This window comes from Zophobas morio, unplaced genomic scaffold, assembly GCF_036711695.1.
Source record: "Zophobas morio isolate AGI-343-1 ecotype UQ-CSIRO unplaced genomic scaffold, CSIRO_AGI_Zmor_V1 ptg000012l, whole genome shotgun sequence".
In the NCBI taxonomy this organism is placed as follows: domain Eukaryota; kingdom Metazoa; phylum Arthropoda; class Insecta; order Coleoptera; family Tenebrionidae; genus Zophobas; species Zophobas morio.
This window is the reverse complement of record NW_026972117.1, coordinates 23077900-23098075: the sequence shown is the minus strand read 5'-3', so window position 1 is coordinate 23098075 and position 20176 is coordinate 23077900. Positions and strand designations below refer to the sequence as shown.

The window sequence follows — 20176 nt, the reverse complement described above, 5'->3', positions numbered from 1 at the left end:
TAATTAATACTATATTGCTATAATTTATACAGGGTAGTCGAAAATTACCGCAAAAAAAAGGGTAAAGCAAGACACAATGCGTTAATATCAATAATAACCTTACATATTTTTTTCATTTTTCTCTCTACTTTAAAAGTTACAAAACCTAACTTGAATTTGTATTTTCTCTGCGGTGATTTGAAAGATCCTGTATAACGATGACGCAATAATTTTCTTTCCCCACTAATTATTTTATATAGATTTAAAAATAACTTTCAATACAATTCGTGAAATCAAAATCATTTTTTTCACGTGAAAATGTATGGAAGGTTGAGTTAAAAAATAGAGCAGTTCCTCGTACAACTTTTTCACTTTTACTTTAATAAACTCATCCGCGACATAAAAATATGATGATATCTCTCAATGCACAGTACAAGCTTTTTTTGAAATCTGAAAGTATTGGTTCTCTCATTGTTAATATAACAATTTGTTTCTTAGTTATGATTTGACATTTTTATAATGTCCCTTGATTTGACAGTTTGATGGAAACTTTCATTTAGTCGAATTTTCCTGTCAGTCACAAATAGTATGAAAAGCTTAAGTTTCGTACACTTAAACCGGTTAATATACATTTGAATGTGTTAAAGACATATTGCATAAATGGTGGAGGCGCCGGGAGAATTTTTAAAAATGAATTTATAATTTTATAACTTCATATACAGGGTATTCATTTTATCTATTGGCAATTTTTGCATAAGCAACATATTATACACCTCAGAGACGACTTCGTCCAATTTATTTTTTTTAATAAGGAATCATAGCAATCACAGAAAAAAAATGACAAAGATGTCAATGCCAATTAATGACAAAATTGAAAAAATTAATACTCAATCTATTAATGGATCAAATTACAACGAAAACAAATTTATAATAAATGTTGAAAATGCCTGCCTCCACTATCTTCTCAAACGTAAAATAGGTTGCCTGTGCAGAAATATTCAGGAGTGAATAGATAAAATGAACACGCAGTTTATGTATCTATGGTTATAAGATTTCCGTAATATCAAAGCCCAAAGTGGAAAAGAAAATACAAAAAAAGCTTAGATTAGCAACATCAAATATAGGCGAAACAAAACTTCTTATTAAATATATAGCAACATATAAAGTAATAAGCAATAATCTAAGATACAAATTAAAACTCAAAGAGTTAGATTGCACATAAGTTCAGTTCTTAAAATACTCATATACAACTAACAAAATTTACTATCAATACAAACTGCAAATACGCAGACAAATTTGTTGGATACAGGAATATATTCATACTCTATTATTTCAACGGTGAAATAATATTTATTTAATTATAAGGGAGTTCCATTTTATCAAATTACGTGAAAACTACCTACATAAATCATTTCTATCAAAAAAAATTTGAGAACATCATAAACTCGACGGTTATTTTTAAATACATCTATCCAATTCTGTTATTTTTCAAAAAGGTTGTTATTATATATACATCACCAGTGAGAGCAAAGTTTTTGTGAAACTGAATTTTCTAATTGCTAAATTGGTACATCCAGCTATTTATATTCGTAAAAAATTATCTTATAGAAATGACTAAAAATGACTAACTCATTTTAATACTACATTTGAATAAATGGAATTATTTTTTACAGGAAACGAATTAGACGATAATGTTTATTTTTAAGAAGACAGTTTTATTTTATTTATTTTTTATTTTTTTATTTTATTGAAAAACGTTACCCAACAGGCCGAAGGCCCAATTACAGGGTACTTTAGTTAACTATTAACATTTTATTTGTAATTTTGCTGCTATTTTATATTTAATAAAATTAATCAATCTTGGACCGATTTTCTTTGTAACTTCACACTAATTTTATAAAAAATCTTATTGACATTTGTGATTTTTTTATTTATCAGTGTGGTTTAATCAGCGACATTCTAAATCCTTTCCAAGGATAACTCGAGTACATATTATGTTGCTCGCCCGATATAATATTTAATATTTACTTGCGGTACAGAACACAGTGAGAGAGATTATTTTATTTCTCTATATTTGGTTGTTCATACGTATGGATTAAAATATTAAATTTCTTCACCCTGTGTAAATTATGAAGAGCAATCTTCGTATATACTAGTACTTCATCTAACTTGCACACAAAATTTAAACAATTTAAACACACATCTGCGTCAAGCCTAAAGCATGTATTTTAATAAAATGTTAAACTTTTTATTCTTTTACATTTGTGAAGCACCAGGAGGCGTCTTATAACAAAACTTGTTAGAAACTTTTTTGTAGAGAATTTTAATATTTATATTTTTGTTTCTACGTTTTAGTATGTGAAATGGGACAATTAAACAAAGTTTTGTGCAAAAACCAATTTTGCCCTAATTTAACTCCTTACTTTCATCAATAATTAAAAACGTCCGTTCATTTAGTTCACTTAAAACTACAGCGTGAATAAAAAAAAATCCAAATTATTCTTATATTGTATCTTGTACCTATTGTGCTTTTATAAAATTTATTCGTCGTTGTGAACTTATTTTCTGTAGGTATCTGTATAGGCACCTTCTCACAACTTGTTACTTAAACATACCACACTTTTTGCAACTTCGTACAGCGAACAAAACCAAATAACAAATGTGTCTGACAGCCAGAGCTGTTCAAAGTACTCAAAAAAAGTACTTGAAGTACCAAGTACAAAGTACTACTTGAAATAGTGTTTAAGTAAAGTACCAAGTACTTACTTTCAGCAAGAGTATTTCAAGTATCAAGTACTTTTCAGATGTACTTGAAGTACAAGCCAAGTACATTACTTCAAGTACTTACGAGTACTTGAAGTACTGGAGGTATACTTCAAGTACTTACAAATACCTGAAGTACTGAAAATGGTTCAAGTACTTTCTAATTATTTGAAATACTGTAGAATTAGATAACTTTTCCTGTTTTTTTTAAAAAAGCTTAGTATATTTTAGAACTGAATTTTTTAATATTCAGAATTTAAGTATACAATAATACATATTTCGCCACATAAAAAATTGCATAAGCATCAACTTAAATGCAGAATGGTAGCTCACTTATTAATAATACTATGTTATTTATAAACAATATTCTTTTGAAATACTTTTACATCTTTCTGTTGACACAATGCCTTCGACAAAATTAACGTCTATTTCTAATTTAAAATTTAAAATAAAATACATGACGGCGTTGTCTATGTATGCTTACTATTAATTTATAACAAAAACATCGGCGCTGTATGGTATTTTCTCAGGCTTCTGTTGCCTTTTTTTAATATTTTGAATTTTGGTTCACCACCAAAACGTTGTGATTTTTTAATAAAGTTGTGTTAAAAATATGTGAATTTTATGAACCGGTTCCGTGTTTAAGTTTGTGGGTAGTTTACAGCACCCTTAATCATTACCCATTGTGAAAGTGCACAGGGCCGGATTTGTGAAACTGAAATTTTTCAGAAAAAAATTTTAAGAGCAGTGCGATACATATACATGCTCGTGACATAAAAATGTTTAAGTCACTATGTTGCATTTTCAAAAAAAACGTATGAATTTTTTAAATAAAAAATAAAATGCCTAAAACGAGAGTCCATTTTCAGCGAAAATTATAACTCTTGAAAAATATCAAGGTGACCAAAGTAATTAGTCGTTTTTTACTTTTGCGGTTACCAAAAATGCTGAGAATTTTCTTGGAATGAATGCCCCATATTCCTGAATATATCTGTCTACCACTTAGGTACGTATTTACTATTCTAAAAATTATTAAATTAACCCAACTACTACAGTGACTAAATAGTAAACACTAATCACTACAATGTTTGTCTAAGAACTAAGTACGTAACTTTACACTGACAAATCACAAATAATAGGTTCGTAATGCTGTTCCGTCCATTTATACAAAATTTTGTTCCTCTAATACCACAATATGTACTTTCAAAATTTTCCTTTACATTTTCGATTGGCTTATTTTTTATTTTTACCTGAAAACCCAAAGAAGATGACATTAGTAACTGATAACTACAATGACTTCAGGGAATGCCTAACAACGGCTTTTGCGAAAATTCAGGTAAATATGTACTAAACTTATTATTGTTAAAATAATATTTCGTAGGGGTGTATTTATCTAGGCAATTATACTAACTAATCGCGAATTTCATTAACTTTGTATTTTTTTATAATGTGAATATGTATTTTGTTCCATTTACGGAAGCGGCCACTGACCCTTTTGGGTATCTTTACCTGATATTGTAAATACAAATGTAAATTCAGTACTTCTCTAACCGTCCTGTATTTAAATATCGAAACCGAAGGCTGTCTATTATTTCGCACACAACAAAACAAAGGTCCTTCGAGCAATATCAAAGTACAATTCGGTACTCATCAAAACCATACAATCATGGTCGTATCAACTGGATTACAAAAAACATTGGTACTACGAGCCGAATTTCACAAAACTCAAAAATCCGCACAGGAAAGATAAATGACACTAATTAGTGTGACTTTTAAAATCGTTATTTTTCTGCATTACGTCTTTTTAAATTGTTGGTGTTCAAATAATTCATACAATTTAACAGATTATTTGAAACTGTAATGTGAAAAAATATAAGTAGTAATAACAAACTAAGTTTATATAGCTGAACCATGTATAAACAAAAAAAGAAAATTTGGTAAAAAACGAGTGTCTAACATGATAAAGAAAATTAAACTGCAAAATATTTAACATAAAATTGTGTTTAAATTCTACGAGGAAGAGGCGAATATGAAAGTCTGTACCTGCCATCAGCTATTGCTATTGTAATAAAAGGGATAATCCCCTGCCGAATTCTCCGCCCTGACCAGGCTTCTTACTGACAAATACACGGCGGGGTTAAGAAACTAATGAAAGAATAAATATCTTTTTGAACGAGTACTGAATCATTTCTCAAATATTTTCAAATCTTTTGCACTTTAGCAGGGTCGTCAACAAACCCGATTCCCTTTGGGGTACCGGGAAGGTACTGAAAAACTACCCGCAAAGTTAAGTTCCAGACCAAAATACAAAAAAGACAAAATTCATATATTCACAACTTTACATCGCTGAAAATTTTACACAGATCTCCGACCCTTCTGCTGTCGTCATCCACTCTCAAATGACATATTTATGACATTAATTTTCTTACCTACCTATCTATCGCCATTATGCAAGTACCTATGAAATGTATGTCTTATTGTGGATAAGATATCCACAATCACAGATCAAAATATAACCTCACAGGAAACAAACACGATTTTACTCTAAAAATACATCTAATCAAATAATTGAATTAATAACTTCAAGTATTTAACAGACCCTATTTTGAGATGTGAAAACTTCGTAAAATAGAGACTAAAGTATTTGAAATTTCCACTTCCATACTTCAAGTAATTCAAGAGTATTTAAAATACTGAGTGAAGTACTTGGAGTAAAGTACTTGGCAAAATCAAGTACTAAACTCAAGTACATTTTAGAAATACTCCAAGTACCAAGTACCAAGTACCTAAATATAAAAGTACTTCAAGTAAAGTACTTGAAGTACTTAAAGTACTTGAAGTATTACTTCAAGTACTTTTACTTGAAGTACTGAACAGCTCTGCTGACAGCTAATGAAAATTCAAGAGAAAAACTGCAGCATATTAAATTCTTTAGAAAACTTTCCCAGTCAAAGTTAAATTAAGCATCACAAAATATTTTTATTTAATTTTTCAATAGTCTTTCACTTCAAAAGATAATTAATAGTTGGTCACGCCATAAACAGACTATGATAATGAGCGATAGCTCACTTTTATTAAAATTCTGTAGCGCTTTGTGACGCGCGACATTGGAGATGACACGTTAGTTAAGTTTTTATTAATTATCCAGCGGAACAGAATTATTGAGTTATTTTTCTTGAGTAAGTAACAAAAGACGCGATTACATCTCCGGAGAACGACGCTTTCAATCACAGTCCTGCGGCTCGAGTTGTCTTGAAGCACAAGGTAAATTCGTCAGAGACTTATCGAAGCAAACAAATTGTTCCAGGTTGGGCAATAGCATCGGAAGAGCGTGATTGGAAGTATAGATTATCGATTTATTATGTGAAACCCCAAGACTCTGGTACGTTCACTTGTGCCACCCCTCGCGGCATCACCAACAGTCTAACGCTGCAAGTCGCAGGTAAGTATTTTTTCAAAAACTATCTAACAAACTTTACCATAATCTTAGAAATAATTGTAGGTAATTCAGTTAAATAAGTTATACACCTGAATAGTTAATTGTAAAAATTCATTAACTGCGTTGTTTTCATTTTATTGATTTTGTCAAGCATCAACGAGATTATTTCCAGAAGGTGATTACATGGGAGCTTGAGAGCTTTGTCTTTGTAGGAATAAACTTGCATTTTTTTTAAGACAATTTGATTGCTTTGTAACTAGACGAGACAAATTGTCCTTGATAAAGCGACGAGTCGTTTTATCTGAGAATTCTGTCACATCTGTTCTTGACGAGAAATCAAATTTCAGTTTTAAAATGCAAGTTTACTGAAAAATAGAAAATTTTAGCGTGTAATAAATCTCAAGATGAATGTTTTTGTTTTTTCCCACCTAAACGAAACAAAATTAAAACGTCTTCAAAACAATCACTACTATTAATTGAGAAGCATGAATTAAACTGTTTTCGTCACCTTAGAACTGGTTTGCCGCATATCCAGATCGCGTCCGAGGGATTTTCGCCTCTACTGTTTAGTGCAGATTTGCCGCATGTCGCACTTGGGCGAAGCGAAACATAGTTTAGATTCAGTGCTGATTTGCCGCATGTCCAAGCAGAAATCGATACAGTACCGTTATCCGTTTTTACGTACTTCCTTGCTGTTTTGCTTTTCAGCGTTAGGTTTGGGGTTGGGAAAGAAATCGTATTCAACTTCACGCGCAGAACAATAAGAATAATGTGAAATAAATAAAAAAGAGACTTAACAATTTTGATGAATCTGAAATTAAAAAAAAACAACTGTAATTTGTGCAACTCTTTTTCTGTTGTTATAGATGTTACAAATATTTTCGATTTTTTTTTTAAGAAAGATTGAGTTTCAAATTATTAGATTCGAAATTTTACAAATTTAAATTTCAAATAGATTTGTTGCTCGTTAAACAAATAATTTAATTTTTTACTTAACAGTAACATTTTTATTTAATGATTTCTCGGAAATGATTGAACTTATTTTCTCTAAAATTTTAGTCAACAAAATTCATAATGCTGCATACCTGTATTCGTATTTGTGGAAATGATATTTCCACATCAATAATTACAGATAATAATAGATACATTTTTCAGAGATAATTAAGATTAAGATTAAGAACAAGTAATACGGCAAGGACTCATAATGTGAAATAAATGAAAAATTGAAACGATATTAGAAATCTCGTGGTGAAGTAGTTAACTGAGTATAACGAACAATGACTGTTAAGTTATTAATGTTTTGATTCGATTTTTTCTAAATATTTTTAAAATAAAGAGACTTATTTTTCTTTATTTTTATATAAAATCTACATTTGATAAAACTCATTGCAGTCATTCATTTATCCTAAAAACTGTAGAATCCAAATATTGCATTGTTAATTTCCATTGTTAAATGGTGAATTGTGAACGAAATACGGAGTACCAAATTTAAATGTGTTTTACAGAAAGGAATTATTTTTACAAAGGATAATAAAATTATATTTTCTTTGCATTGGCGGAGTAAAGGCGGCTCGTTGACTCGCTGCAGTCCTACTAAAATTGCAGCTTAATATGTAATTTTTTTATATAAAATATTCAAACTGATAAAGAACACTCGGGTAAAAATAGGTTGTTGTCTCAAACAATTAGATTCCAGTATTTTATTACATTACGTGGATATTGACTACAAGTAGCTATTGTCGGGCAACCAGAGAAAATTAGCAGTGATACTGTTTAAAACTGTAAATGCAGTATATTTGGATTTGGAAATAAATCATTCGTTTCCATGTCTTATGTATCAGTGACAATTATGTTGACTGCAACCCAAATCTATTTGATTACCCCTAACTCCATAATATCTAGTACTTAATATAGTTATACGCTTTTCAGTTGAAAATGAAAGAATTATTTGTACTGGTAGTTGTAAACAATTGTATAAATATTTCCGTTGGATTCCTTTGCGAACTCTTTGTCAATTATTATTTATGATACTATGGTATGATCCCAAACTGTTTAGAGAAGAAAGGGAGGCTGTGGTGTGCGCACGTAAACTTGTCCTATTTCTTTCCAATACATTAGCTCTAAATATTAGCTCTCTGTCTATCATCTTCTACGTGCGCTTATCATAGACTCCTTTTATCTAAAAAGTATACAGTATTTCCCGCGCAAACCAACAGTCAGATCTTTAGATTGCCTGGCCTCGTGATTTGTCACGTATTTTTAAATAGCATACAGTTTTCTAAATTTGCTGAAGTACTACTAAACTACAAAAATAAATAAACGGGTAAATTATATTCTCAAATTATAACTCCGAATTAAACATGCAATGTGAAAAGTTAATGCCGTGAACCCTACTAAGTATAAATTAAACGTCATTGTTTGCTAACTACATAATTGATTAAACTTATTATTTTAATAAGGTAAGGTATTAAACTAGACAGAGACTTGAATACTTTTTTTTACTAATTTTAATAATTCTTATAAATGAGTAGATATTTAGTAATAAAGCAATACATATTATTATACGCAAAAAATGTATTTGCATGTTTTTGCATAAACTTCCTGCACTTATAATTTATGAACAGTATTTTGGACGATGCCCAATTAATTGATAAATAATAGTATGTTGATGTAAAAAGAGTATCATTACATTACTTCAAATTCTTTTAACTTTCTTTATGTATGTAGTATATCCTGTTTCCAAAATCTCAAGAAATTAGGGTTATGGTAATTCAATTCAATCTGGATGCTTAGGGTAAAATCTCAATAAACAACAAATGAAAAAGTATGTTATTTTTTAAAATTTATATAACATTTATTGCTGTAAAAGTTGGAGATGACGTTATATGATGGGGAGGATGATTACAAATGTTGGTCAGTGTTTTATCAACCGGAAACGAGAGACCTATGTTTTCGTATTATAGGAGTCATGAAACGTTGAGAAGCCATAAAAGTAGTCAGTCGCCCGATGAACCTGATTACAATACTTCCTTAGCTTGCGCTCGAGACATAAAAAAAATAAACAATAACATTTGGATTTAATAGCTTTTGATATCTGGTATACCTAAACAGTGATTGAATTTTATGGGGCTATTATTACCATTACATATAACCATCCACTTAAATTAATTGGAAAAAAAAGTTACCCATAAATAAGTTATTGTAAAGCTATTTTTATTTACACGCTTATAATTGCACAACAATAATTGTTAGACAAACAGAATGATAAAGAAAGGCAATGTCATATTAAAAAACAAATTACTCGTTTCGATGTAAGGTACCTTATATAAGTTAACAACATACATCTATTTAGTTATTATAGGTAAAATTCTAATACGGAATTTGTTCTTGAAGTAAGTCGTAAATTGTAAATAGCTATAAATTCGGAAATAATTCTTTTTAAAAGATACAAGTCAAAAATGTATTAGGCATGATTGTCAAGAAACATTCCAATTCTGTTTCAAATTTGCAAGCATTTTATGTCAAAAGCTGATTTTTGTAAACGTTCCAGTAATAAATTTCGAAGCAAAATCCACCTAAACAGATTTTGTTTCGAAATTTTAATTTTCATATTACTTTTATTAATTTAATATATTTATTATTATTTAATTTAAAAAATTAAAAATGTATCTATTATTTGTGATTATTGATGTAGAAATATTGTTTCTACAAATAAGAATACTACAAAAAATTGTGAACTCTTTTACTGGTATCCAGCGTTATAAATCTTGTTCACTAAAACTTTAGAGAAAATAAGTTCAATCATTCCCGAGAAAAAATTAAAGAAAAATGTTACTGTTTAGTAAAAAATTAAATTATTTGTTTATCGAACAACAAATCTATTTGAAATTTAAATTTGTAAAATTTCGAATCTAATAATTTGAAAATATTTGTAACATCTATAACAACAGAAAAAGAGTTGCACAAATTACAGTTGCTTTTTTTTAATTTCAGATTCATCAAAATTGTTAAGTCTCTTTTTTATTTATTTCACATTATCCTTATTGTTCTGCGCGTGAAGTTGAATACGATTTCTTTCCCAACCCCAAACCTAACGCTGAAAAGCAAAACAGCAAGGAAGTACGTAAAAACGGATAACGGTACTGTATCGATTTCTGCTTGGACATGCGGCAAATCAGCACTGAATCTAAACTATGTTTCGCTTCGCCCAAGTGCGACATGCGGCAAATCTGCACCAAACAGTAGAGGCGAAAATCCCTCGGACGCGATCTGGATATGCGGCAAACCAGTTCTAAGGTGACGTTTTCGTTAAGACTGTTGTAAGTACAGCAACGTCTCTAATTCAGTTGTAATAATTCGGAATGGTTTCCTACCAACGAACTAATTTTATATTTCATTGTCTTTTGTTTAATTTAACAATTTACATTAAAATATTGTTGAAATTATATGTTTTAATACAATTAATTTATTATATTCCTAAACATGATGACAAATAATGACAATGCAATGTACACGTGATCAACTCTTTCAGTTGATATCAATGAATTTTGATTGAAATTGGTTCATATTGACATTTAATTTAGATCAATTTTTTTTATTATAAAAATTTCATAATCAAACTTTCTTGAGCGCATAGTGCCAAACATTTAAATTAGGTTTGACAATAGCAGCCCCAGAAAATTCTCAAACAGTACGCGTTGATCTGTACTTATATTGATATGATCAAAAAAACTCCTCTAGTAGCCCGTGGAATTTCTTTAAATAATAATAACAACAGTAACTGCCACCACAATTCATTAAGAAATTAATTCCATGATTCAGTACACGAGGTTATTTTGGACCATATGATATATGTACAGTTATATAAAGACAGATATAAAAGTTATCCTGGAGTCTCAATTATTACAAAAAATATGTTTATATAAACTGAAAGAAAGAATATTTTTCTGATTCTTGAAAATTCATTACGGACTAAATTACAATATTAACATTAAAATTATGCTATTATACTACATATACATTTGATTATACTATTTTTTCTATTAAAGAAAATGGGACGTCTTTATGTTAAAGAGTCATCCAAATAAATACAGTAATCTTGACAGCCTTAGTTGGCACCCATGCAAGTTACTGCTGAATGCTGGCGAGTGAACTCCGACAAATGTCAAGTTTGACGTTAACTTAAAAAAAATGTGATTTGACTTTTCGTTCTTCTGAATTATGACATATTGCGAAAGTCAAGAATACCAACCCACAATACAACGCAGCTGAAAAGAGCACTTACTCTTACTTTAAAGACGGTATATGTAGCGAAAGGTTAGGTAAGTAGAAGCACCTGTCAGCTGTCATAAATTATACAAGTGTCCCAAATAAAACTCCGCGGCCTAATATCTTGAGAATGGATAGAAATATTGAAATTTTATCAACGCTGTTGCTTTTAGCATGAATGAGGAAGCTTAAATTAGTACGTTGCAAGTTGCAAATATGACGAATTTATGACTCTAACCCCTGTTTTTATTTTATTAAAACATATATGTTTTATAAAGATACCGTATGTTTGGAAAAAACCAAGCCGGTAACTGACTTATTTGTTTTAATTTAATTTTTAATAATTATTGCTAAGTAAATCTGGTTACTTCATGCCAAAATTTATGTTAACAAATTTGACAATTTTTGTAACTTTTGTTAATGAACAAATTTATTTTACACAAAAATTATAAGTCAATAAAAAAATGTTTACAAATTATAAATTACAATACTTGAAAATATTACGATATAATTCATTCATCAACTAATTCAGTAAAAAAATACAAGAATCTGTAAAAGATATACCGGGTGATCAAAACATGATGGATAATCCCGATGGTATGTTGTTAAGAAGTATCTCAAGAACTCGAAAAAAATACCAAAAAATCCTGAATCAAATTTTAGAAAATATTAAACTTCAAAGTTGAAGAAACAACTTCAAAATTCTAAACGTTTTAATGTGAATTTAAATGACAATGAAATTCAGATAAAAATTGTCAGAAATGACATCTTTCTATTCTAGCAAATTATTATTAAGTTATTAACTAATTAACAATAAATCAAAATCACGAAGATATTTCTTCAAATTTGAAGTTTAATATTTTCAAAGTTTGTTGCGGGGATTTTATTAATCATATGTTTCAAGTTCTTTAGCACGGTGTTAATAACGTACCATCGAGTTTATCCGTAATTTTTTGATCACCCTGTATAGGGTGTCATTACAAAAAAATTGAACGTCGTTGACAAAAACAAATCAAGCTTAAACATTAACTATTCAAGTCAAATCATACTATATTTAATACAATTTATTTTCACTGTATTCGAAAACATAAGACAGCTACGGGCCTGGGCTTTTTTTTAATACACGGTTTATTAATACGGTATAATTAATAATATAGTAAAATTAAACAATCGAAAAATTGAAAAAAAAATATATAAAAATTGGAAAATATACAATTTAAAAATCAAGAAACTGAACAATCGGATAACTGAAAAATGGAAACATTGAAAAATTGGAAAGTCGAAAAATAAAAAAAAAAATTGGAAAATCGAAAATTTAAAAATTCCAAAAATTGAAAAATTGAAATATAGAAGAACTGAAAACTCCAGAAATTAAAAAACCTAAAATTTTAAAAACTGAAAAGTTAAAATATCGAAAAATTGAAAAATTGGGCAATCGAAGTATATAAAACAGACGAGAAATTGAAAATCCAAAAAGTAAAAAGTCAAGAAATCGAAAAATCCAGAACTGGAAAAATCGAAAAATTGAAGAATACAAAAAAAAATTTAAGAATCGAAAAACTGAAAAATCACAAAGTTGAACAAAATATCCAAAAATTGGGAGATGAAAAAATTAAAGAATTGAGAAATCGGAAAGAAAAAAGCAAAGTTGAAAAATCGCAAATTTAAAAAATCAAAAACCTAAAAAATCGAAAAATTTAAGAACTGCAACGTCAAAATTTGGATGAATAGAATAAATACTGAAGAACTAAAAAATAAAAAAAAAAGAGAAATCGAAAAATCTAAAATTTAAAACATTGAACAATTAAAATATCCCAAAATCGACAAATCGAGAAACCGAAACTTCAGAATTTAAAAAATTGAAAAATTCCAAAATCGGATAACTGAAAAATCTAAACTTCGAAAAATTGGAAAATCGAAAAATTCAAAAACTCAGACATCGAAAGAGAAATCTAAAGATCAGAGGATGGAGCAATCGAGAAGTCGAAAGTCGAAAAGAAAATTGAAAAATTGATAAATCGAGAAATCAAACAATTGAAAAATCGATAAAATTGGGAAAAAATGGAAAATGGAAAATTTAAAAATTTAGAAAATTGAAAAATTCAAATATATAGAAAAACTAAAAACTCGAGAAATCGAAAAACCTAGAATTTTAAAAATTGAAAAATTAAAACATCGAAAAGTTGAAAAATTGAAAAATTGAAGTATAAAACAGTAAAAAAATTTTAAGAATTAAGGTTTAACGAAAAATTGAAAATGCAAAAAGTAAAAAATCGAGAAATCAAAAAATCCATGAGTCCAAAAATCGAAAAGTCAAAAAATCGAAATGTTGAAAAATCACAAAACTGAAATAAATATCCAAAAAATTGAGAAATTAGAAAATTGGAAAATTTCCAAATCAAAAAACTAAAACAGCAAAGTCGAAAAATCGTAAACTAAAAAACCGAAAAATTGAAAAATCAAAATCCTAAAAAAAATCGAAAAATTGAAAAATTGAAGAAGTGAAAAATCGAAACCTTGGGAAGTCGAAAAATGGGAAAATAAAAAAAAATTACTTCAGAAACCGGAAAATTTAGAAATGTCAAAATTTGAAAAATTGAAAAATGGAAATATTTAGAAATCGTATCATTGAAACATCGGAAAATTGAGAAATCAAAAATAAAAAAATCGAGGAATCGAAAATTTGAAGAATGGAAAAATTGGAAAAGTCCAAAACTGAAATATTGAAAAATTGAAACATCTAAAGTTGAAAATTTGAGAAATCGAAAAACCGAAAAATCTCAATAGAGTATTTATAAACCACAAGTTGAGGACTATGCTACTAACGATTTAACATGTTTCCAATAACTATAATAAATTAGAAAATGTTGTTGATTTTTTTTCCAATAATCTTGACGTCTACGGTAAAAACTCAACACGGATGCATAAACCATAAACGGAGGACAAAAAAAAATTTAAATTACATCAACTATTGTAAAATTTCGAAAATACGTCATTTCATTGTTGGTGAGCGTTTTACTATTTGATAATACAATTTGAAATATAAATTTTGTCATTCGAGAACATTATGTATTAAATCGTTGTTTACTTATTCCTTGTAAAGTCCAACCAGATGGTCGAAACGGATTAATTCTTCGTAGTGAATGTGTATCAGATCAGCTCTAACAAACGTCGCCTTACAGATAAATCGTTTAGAGTCGATATTGGCCTGAGTGCGCTCTGGTCTGTAGATCAAACAAGTTCTCAGGCGACGTTACTAAATATTGTTTCGAAACATGACGGTACCAATTTTTTTCCCAGTAGAGGAGCAAAATGACATTTTGGTTTTTATCAAATTTGCAGTGTTTTTCCTCCAAAAAAGATTTTCTAACCTCAAAACATATTTTTCTGTATGGTCGCCTAAACAACGTTGCTTGTACCTCGGCCTCAAACTTCAGATCGGCCGAAAAAGTTGTTCTTTATGGCTTTGATACACAAAGAAAGATTTAGAAACACTAATCTCATCAGTTTTTTGGACAGGATTTTTTTGTTCTATAAACACTAAAACAACGTAAGAGCCTTACCAAATATTGTAAACTTGTCCAGTGTCTTCAATAAATTATACAATTTGAGCTTGCAGTTTTTGATTGCAAATAAAAATAGGAGGAGATTATAAAACCTCACATAAGAGAGCATTGTTAGTTCAAGTGAGATTTTTTAAATAATATTCTAGTGTGACGTAATCAACTTCTTAGTGGGGTTATTAATTTTAATACAGAAAATGTACTAATAATAATAGTGCTGTATTCTAAGAATTTCTAGTCAATTAGGTAAGGTATTTTTCACGTAATTAACCAAACAGATTGTTTCATTCATTATTTTTAAGACAACGTCATCAACCTTCTATAGGGGATTCTGTTATTAAATTAGGGTTTGTGTCTTACTAAAATTTCAAAAGTTTGTTATGGAGATTCTGACACAAATTTTTAACTTTTACGTCACCACATGTTACAGCATAAATTTGAAATAATATTTACTTAGCAAGGAATTGAGAAATTAGAAAATTTTAGTGGAGCTGGAAAATGTTGGGTAAACACGAAATTAGACATTCCACACAATGACCCGTAAGCCTCGTAAACAAGAATAAACATGAGAAGTTATTTATTTATTAATTTAAAAAATATAATGACTGGAATCTCGATGCTTGTCGAAGAAACCTCCGTCGCTCCTAAACACAATGGTGTCTAATTTACAACCCCTTGTCATCTGATCTGATATTCAAAATGTCCATATTTATTAAAGGCACAAAATACACTCTTTCCTTTAAATAACGCCACAAAAGTGAAGTATAACATTTAGGTCGCGTTAACTCCGCCGATAATAATTCCATTTTTCGTTTATAAGGATTTTGCAGAAAGGATGGTTGAACACCACTCGCAGTGGAAATCTGATCCTTCAGCTTTCCTAATCACTGCACTAATTAAATTTTCCGGATCGTTAACCGAAATTGTCACGATTTTGGTGGTAGTTTTCTGAGAGCGCGTGTACATTTTCAAGATTTTAATAATTTTCACAAGAACCGACCTCAACGTGGCGAGTGGCCACAAAATTACACTCATTTCGTTAGCAGTATAACAAGGTTTTTAATTTAGTTGTCTTCGTGGTGTTGAGCTTGTTTGGCGAAGCGCGTTCAATTTCGATGTCGAAAATGAGATAAATACCTAAAGTGTATTGAGTTAAAAAAAAGCAACACAATATTTGCCAAGAATTTTTCCATGATTATACAAAAATACTAGTACAGCAGTTTGTCTTAATTGAAAAACAATATTTCATTGCTGTTTTGTGTTAATCAATATGGGATAAATGTACTTGTGTTGGAGCAACCACTTGGTGCTTTTTTGTGCTATCATTAATTTTTGAACTATGACAGCTTTTGTAATATTTCATGTGGTTAAATAATAATATTAGTTAATGATGTATAGTGACATATTCAGCACATTTATTATTAATTAAAAAGGCTGTGAAAGTTTAGCTGCAAAATGTAATACTTTAATATTTTATTGTAAAATCTCCATTTAGAGTTAGGGAATTGCTTTCGATCACATACATTATTTCGAATTTATATTTAAGCCATTTCGTTATAACTTCGTCACCAAATCCCTCGAGTTTTAATAGTATTCATAATTCTGCCAAACCAATGATAACTTATTCTGGTGTGTTATTAGCATTTGGCAAATGCGAATATATCACTAACAGTTCAGAGTACAACAATAACATGACTATTCACACTGCTACTGCTATTGCCGTTAATAACAGAAAATGAGAACAGTCTGTACTCTTTTGCAGGCTTTTTCTAAGTTTTAGTAACATTTTGAGTTACAAATTTTCACTACATTATCATATTGCATCATTATCGGTGTCACATATTTGTAAATTAAAAGTTTATTTCAAATTAAGTTATCTACTTGAAAATTTTGCTTTTGAGAAGTTATCACATCCCAATACAGACCAAAGATGATGATTAAGAAAAATGTGATAAATAATAATCATTCATGTACATATCTGAATTATCTACTAATCTCCGTATCAGACTCAATTTTGGTAAGATACTAACATTAATTTAGAAATTACAGAGAAACATCGTCACGTTTTCTCAAAGCCTCAAAAAGTTACTTGTGTTTCAATAAAATTCTTTTATTTTTACAATTTAATATCTCAACCTTATATGTCGGGTGATTTTTCTAATTTCTGCTCTAATTGGCCATGTCGCTTGCATCAGCCATTTTAATTGCACTGCTGACGTGTACGTGATGGCTAATTGGAGCAGAAATTTAAAAAATCACACCGTAGAAAGTGTGCCAACGGTCTGATTGCGGAAGATTACAGTTTTATCGTGGACTGCTGTTAAAAGTATTCCGCATAATCTACAACTTTACATTCTTTATGAAACTATGTAAACAAAAATTATATAAATTATGTTTGTCAAGACAAGGAAACTAAAAAGTTCTATCAAAATTACACCACCAGTCGGAGGTTGAAAATTTTTAAATTTTTAAATATCACCATTTTTTATATTATCTAAAAACACTGTTATAGGCTCCATCCACCGAATGGCTATTTTCATGTTTTCACGACATTTGATGACCCCCTAGAGTTTAAAAAATCGGTCTTCCATTTTCGTCTGTATGTCTGGCATCTGTCATCTATGTCGATTTTTATTAATCGCCGAAAGAACCAAGTCAATCGTTATCAAATTTTACATGTATACATATGTTAGTAATATCGTGTAGAGGATAAACAGCTAACCAAAATTTATCTTATCATACCCATCAACAAGGTAATGACATCACCTCATAATTTTGCATATTAAATGTTCCTAAATAACATATTCCTACACTTGTGGTTAATGAATCTGTCTTGTTTATTTATCATAGACATCTAAATTTGTGAAAAAAAAATAAAAATTTTATAACAGTAATTTACAATTTAATTTTGAAATAGAAAAAGCCGAATGTTGTGAAATCTTGTTTTAAGGTTATCCTAAGCATGGTATTATCCCCCCATTCCACCCCCCCAATATTGATGACATCATTTCAAAATTTTGCTATCTAATATGTGCAAAATATTATATACTTTGTGACTCAAAAAATGTATGAAAGCTTCAATTTATTTTAATGATCAAATGAAGAACGGCTCACCTCATTTACCAGAAAATTTGAGAATACAGTACTGTTATTATTAGTGATAAATTGCAGCGATACAAATTGATACATTTGGTAAAATATTGATGAGGTCATCACAATTTCTTTATGGAAAACTCACATGAAACATACGCATACCATCCTTCTTTACTATCATAAAAAAAATAAAATTCGCAAAATATAATTTTCTAATTTTCCGAAAAAGCTACATGTGTTGTATTTTTTTAACAATAAACATACGTAGAATATTAGAGTGACCACTATTATAGTGCCCTGACCACTAGACTATAATAGTCTAGTGGTCAGGGCACCCGCCCGGCAAGCGGGAAACGTGTGATTCGATTCCCACCGGGGCAGCAATATTTTTCTTCGCTTACCTACACACACAAATAAATTTTATTTCTTTCTGACTTTAACGTCAAACTTGACATTTGTCGTAGTTCGGTGTGCCAACATTCGACAGTAACTTGCATGGCTGCTAACAAAGGCTGTCAAAATAACTAAACTTACTTCAATTCCTATCCTAAAACTAAATTTATTTTAATGATTTTTACTTTCCGGGCGTAAGCGAAATAAGTATCGTAATCGAATCCGTCGACCGACTGTCTATTTTTACGTTTTCTCGACCTTTCATGACACCTACAATACGAAGAAATAAGTCTCCCGTTTCCGTTTGTCCGTCTGTCACTCTGTTTGCCGTCCCGGATGTCAAATTTTGTATTTATATTAGAAATATCATGCAGATGGTAAAATACTAATCAAAATTTGTGTAATAATCCCCACCAATAATGTGAAGACGTCACTTCAAAATTGTACATAGTAAATGGGTTTTAAATTGTATAAAATAACACAGTCCTACACATGTCGTTTATGACTACCTATTGAGTTTTTACCCGAAACGTCCAGATTCTTGTGGAAAAAAAATCAAAATTATAAAACAACATTTTACAATTTAATTTAGAATCTGCAAAACCGAACGCTTTGAAATCTTACAGATGTTTTAAAGTTGTAATAAGCATGATAAATTAAGTCAAAATATATTTACTTATCCTGTCCAAAAAATTGATGACGTCATATATCCTGTCTAAAATGAGCAAACTATGGTCAGTCTATACTTACAGTTTATTATTACATTGATATTTTTTAGATTTGCTTATACAGGGTGTCTCAAAAAATGACTAATGACACTATTTCCGTTGGTAATTTGCTGTAAGTATATTTTACAATGTCCGCATTTGTTCAAAGACGGTTTATACGGATATGCTTGTGATGCTGGAACATCAGGCCCCCGAAATTAGGAGACCCTTTCTGGCCTAAATGTAACGGAAAATAAAATGTATTTGTTTTTAATGTGGTTATTACAAAAATACGATTTCGTCTTCCACTGAGCGTTTGTTGACACACATGATCTCGAGATTGTGCAAAATGTAAAATTAGCCACTTCCGGGCGTTCCATTAATTTATGACTTGCAGCCAGGCAGCCACCTGCACAAAGAGCTACCGCCTGAGTTTTGTTTGCAGTATCGTTTCTTATTCTTATTTTGCTTTTTTTATCGTTCAATAAAGTATACCGTACACTTTTGAAATTATTGCATTTGTATTCATTTTTTTCGATTTGCTTATACAGGGTAATGCAAACAAATTAATGAGTTTTTATTAATTTTATTGATTAAATCAAGAACTGCAAAACCGAATGCCTGGAAGTCTTGCAGACGTTTTGAAGTTATTGCAGGCATGGTAAATTTTAATCAAAATATATCTCTTACTCGATTACTTTAGTTTACATATTTACATAATATGTTTATTTCAGCTTATAGCTGTTCTCAAAAAATTGGTCTAAAGAGTTTAGAAAGTACTTCCCTCGCTGTCGGAAACTTGACGACTGCATGGCTATTGTGTTTTTTTCTCATTACATTTTTGTAGTGGGAATTTAAAAAAAATTGCGATGACGTCATCAACATTTTTGCAAGGACACGTATATCAGTTGGGATAGATGTAGTGTAATACTAAGAATAAAATTATTGTATTCCCAAATTTTCGGGAAAAT

At 29.7% G+C, this 20176-nt stretch overlaps 1 protein-coding gene across 1 annotated transcript in view; it reads left to right on the top strand.

Moving 5' to 3' along the window:
* LOC135128038 (locomotion-related protein Hikaru genki) overlaps positions 1–20176 on the top strand; it is a 282123-nt gene that overhangs the window by 232214 nt on the left and 29733 nt on the right. Inside the window, exon 6 of the mRNA XM_064054842.1 lies at positions 6050–6184. Coding sequence (XP_063910912.1) covers positions 6050–6184 — 135 coding nt within the window. The remainder of the gene's footprint in view (positions 1–6049; positions 6185–20176) is intronic.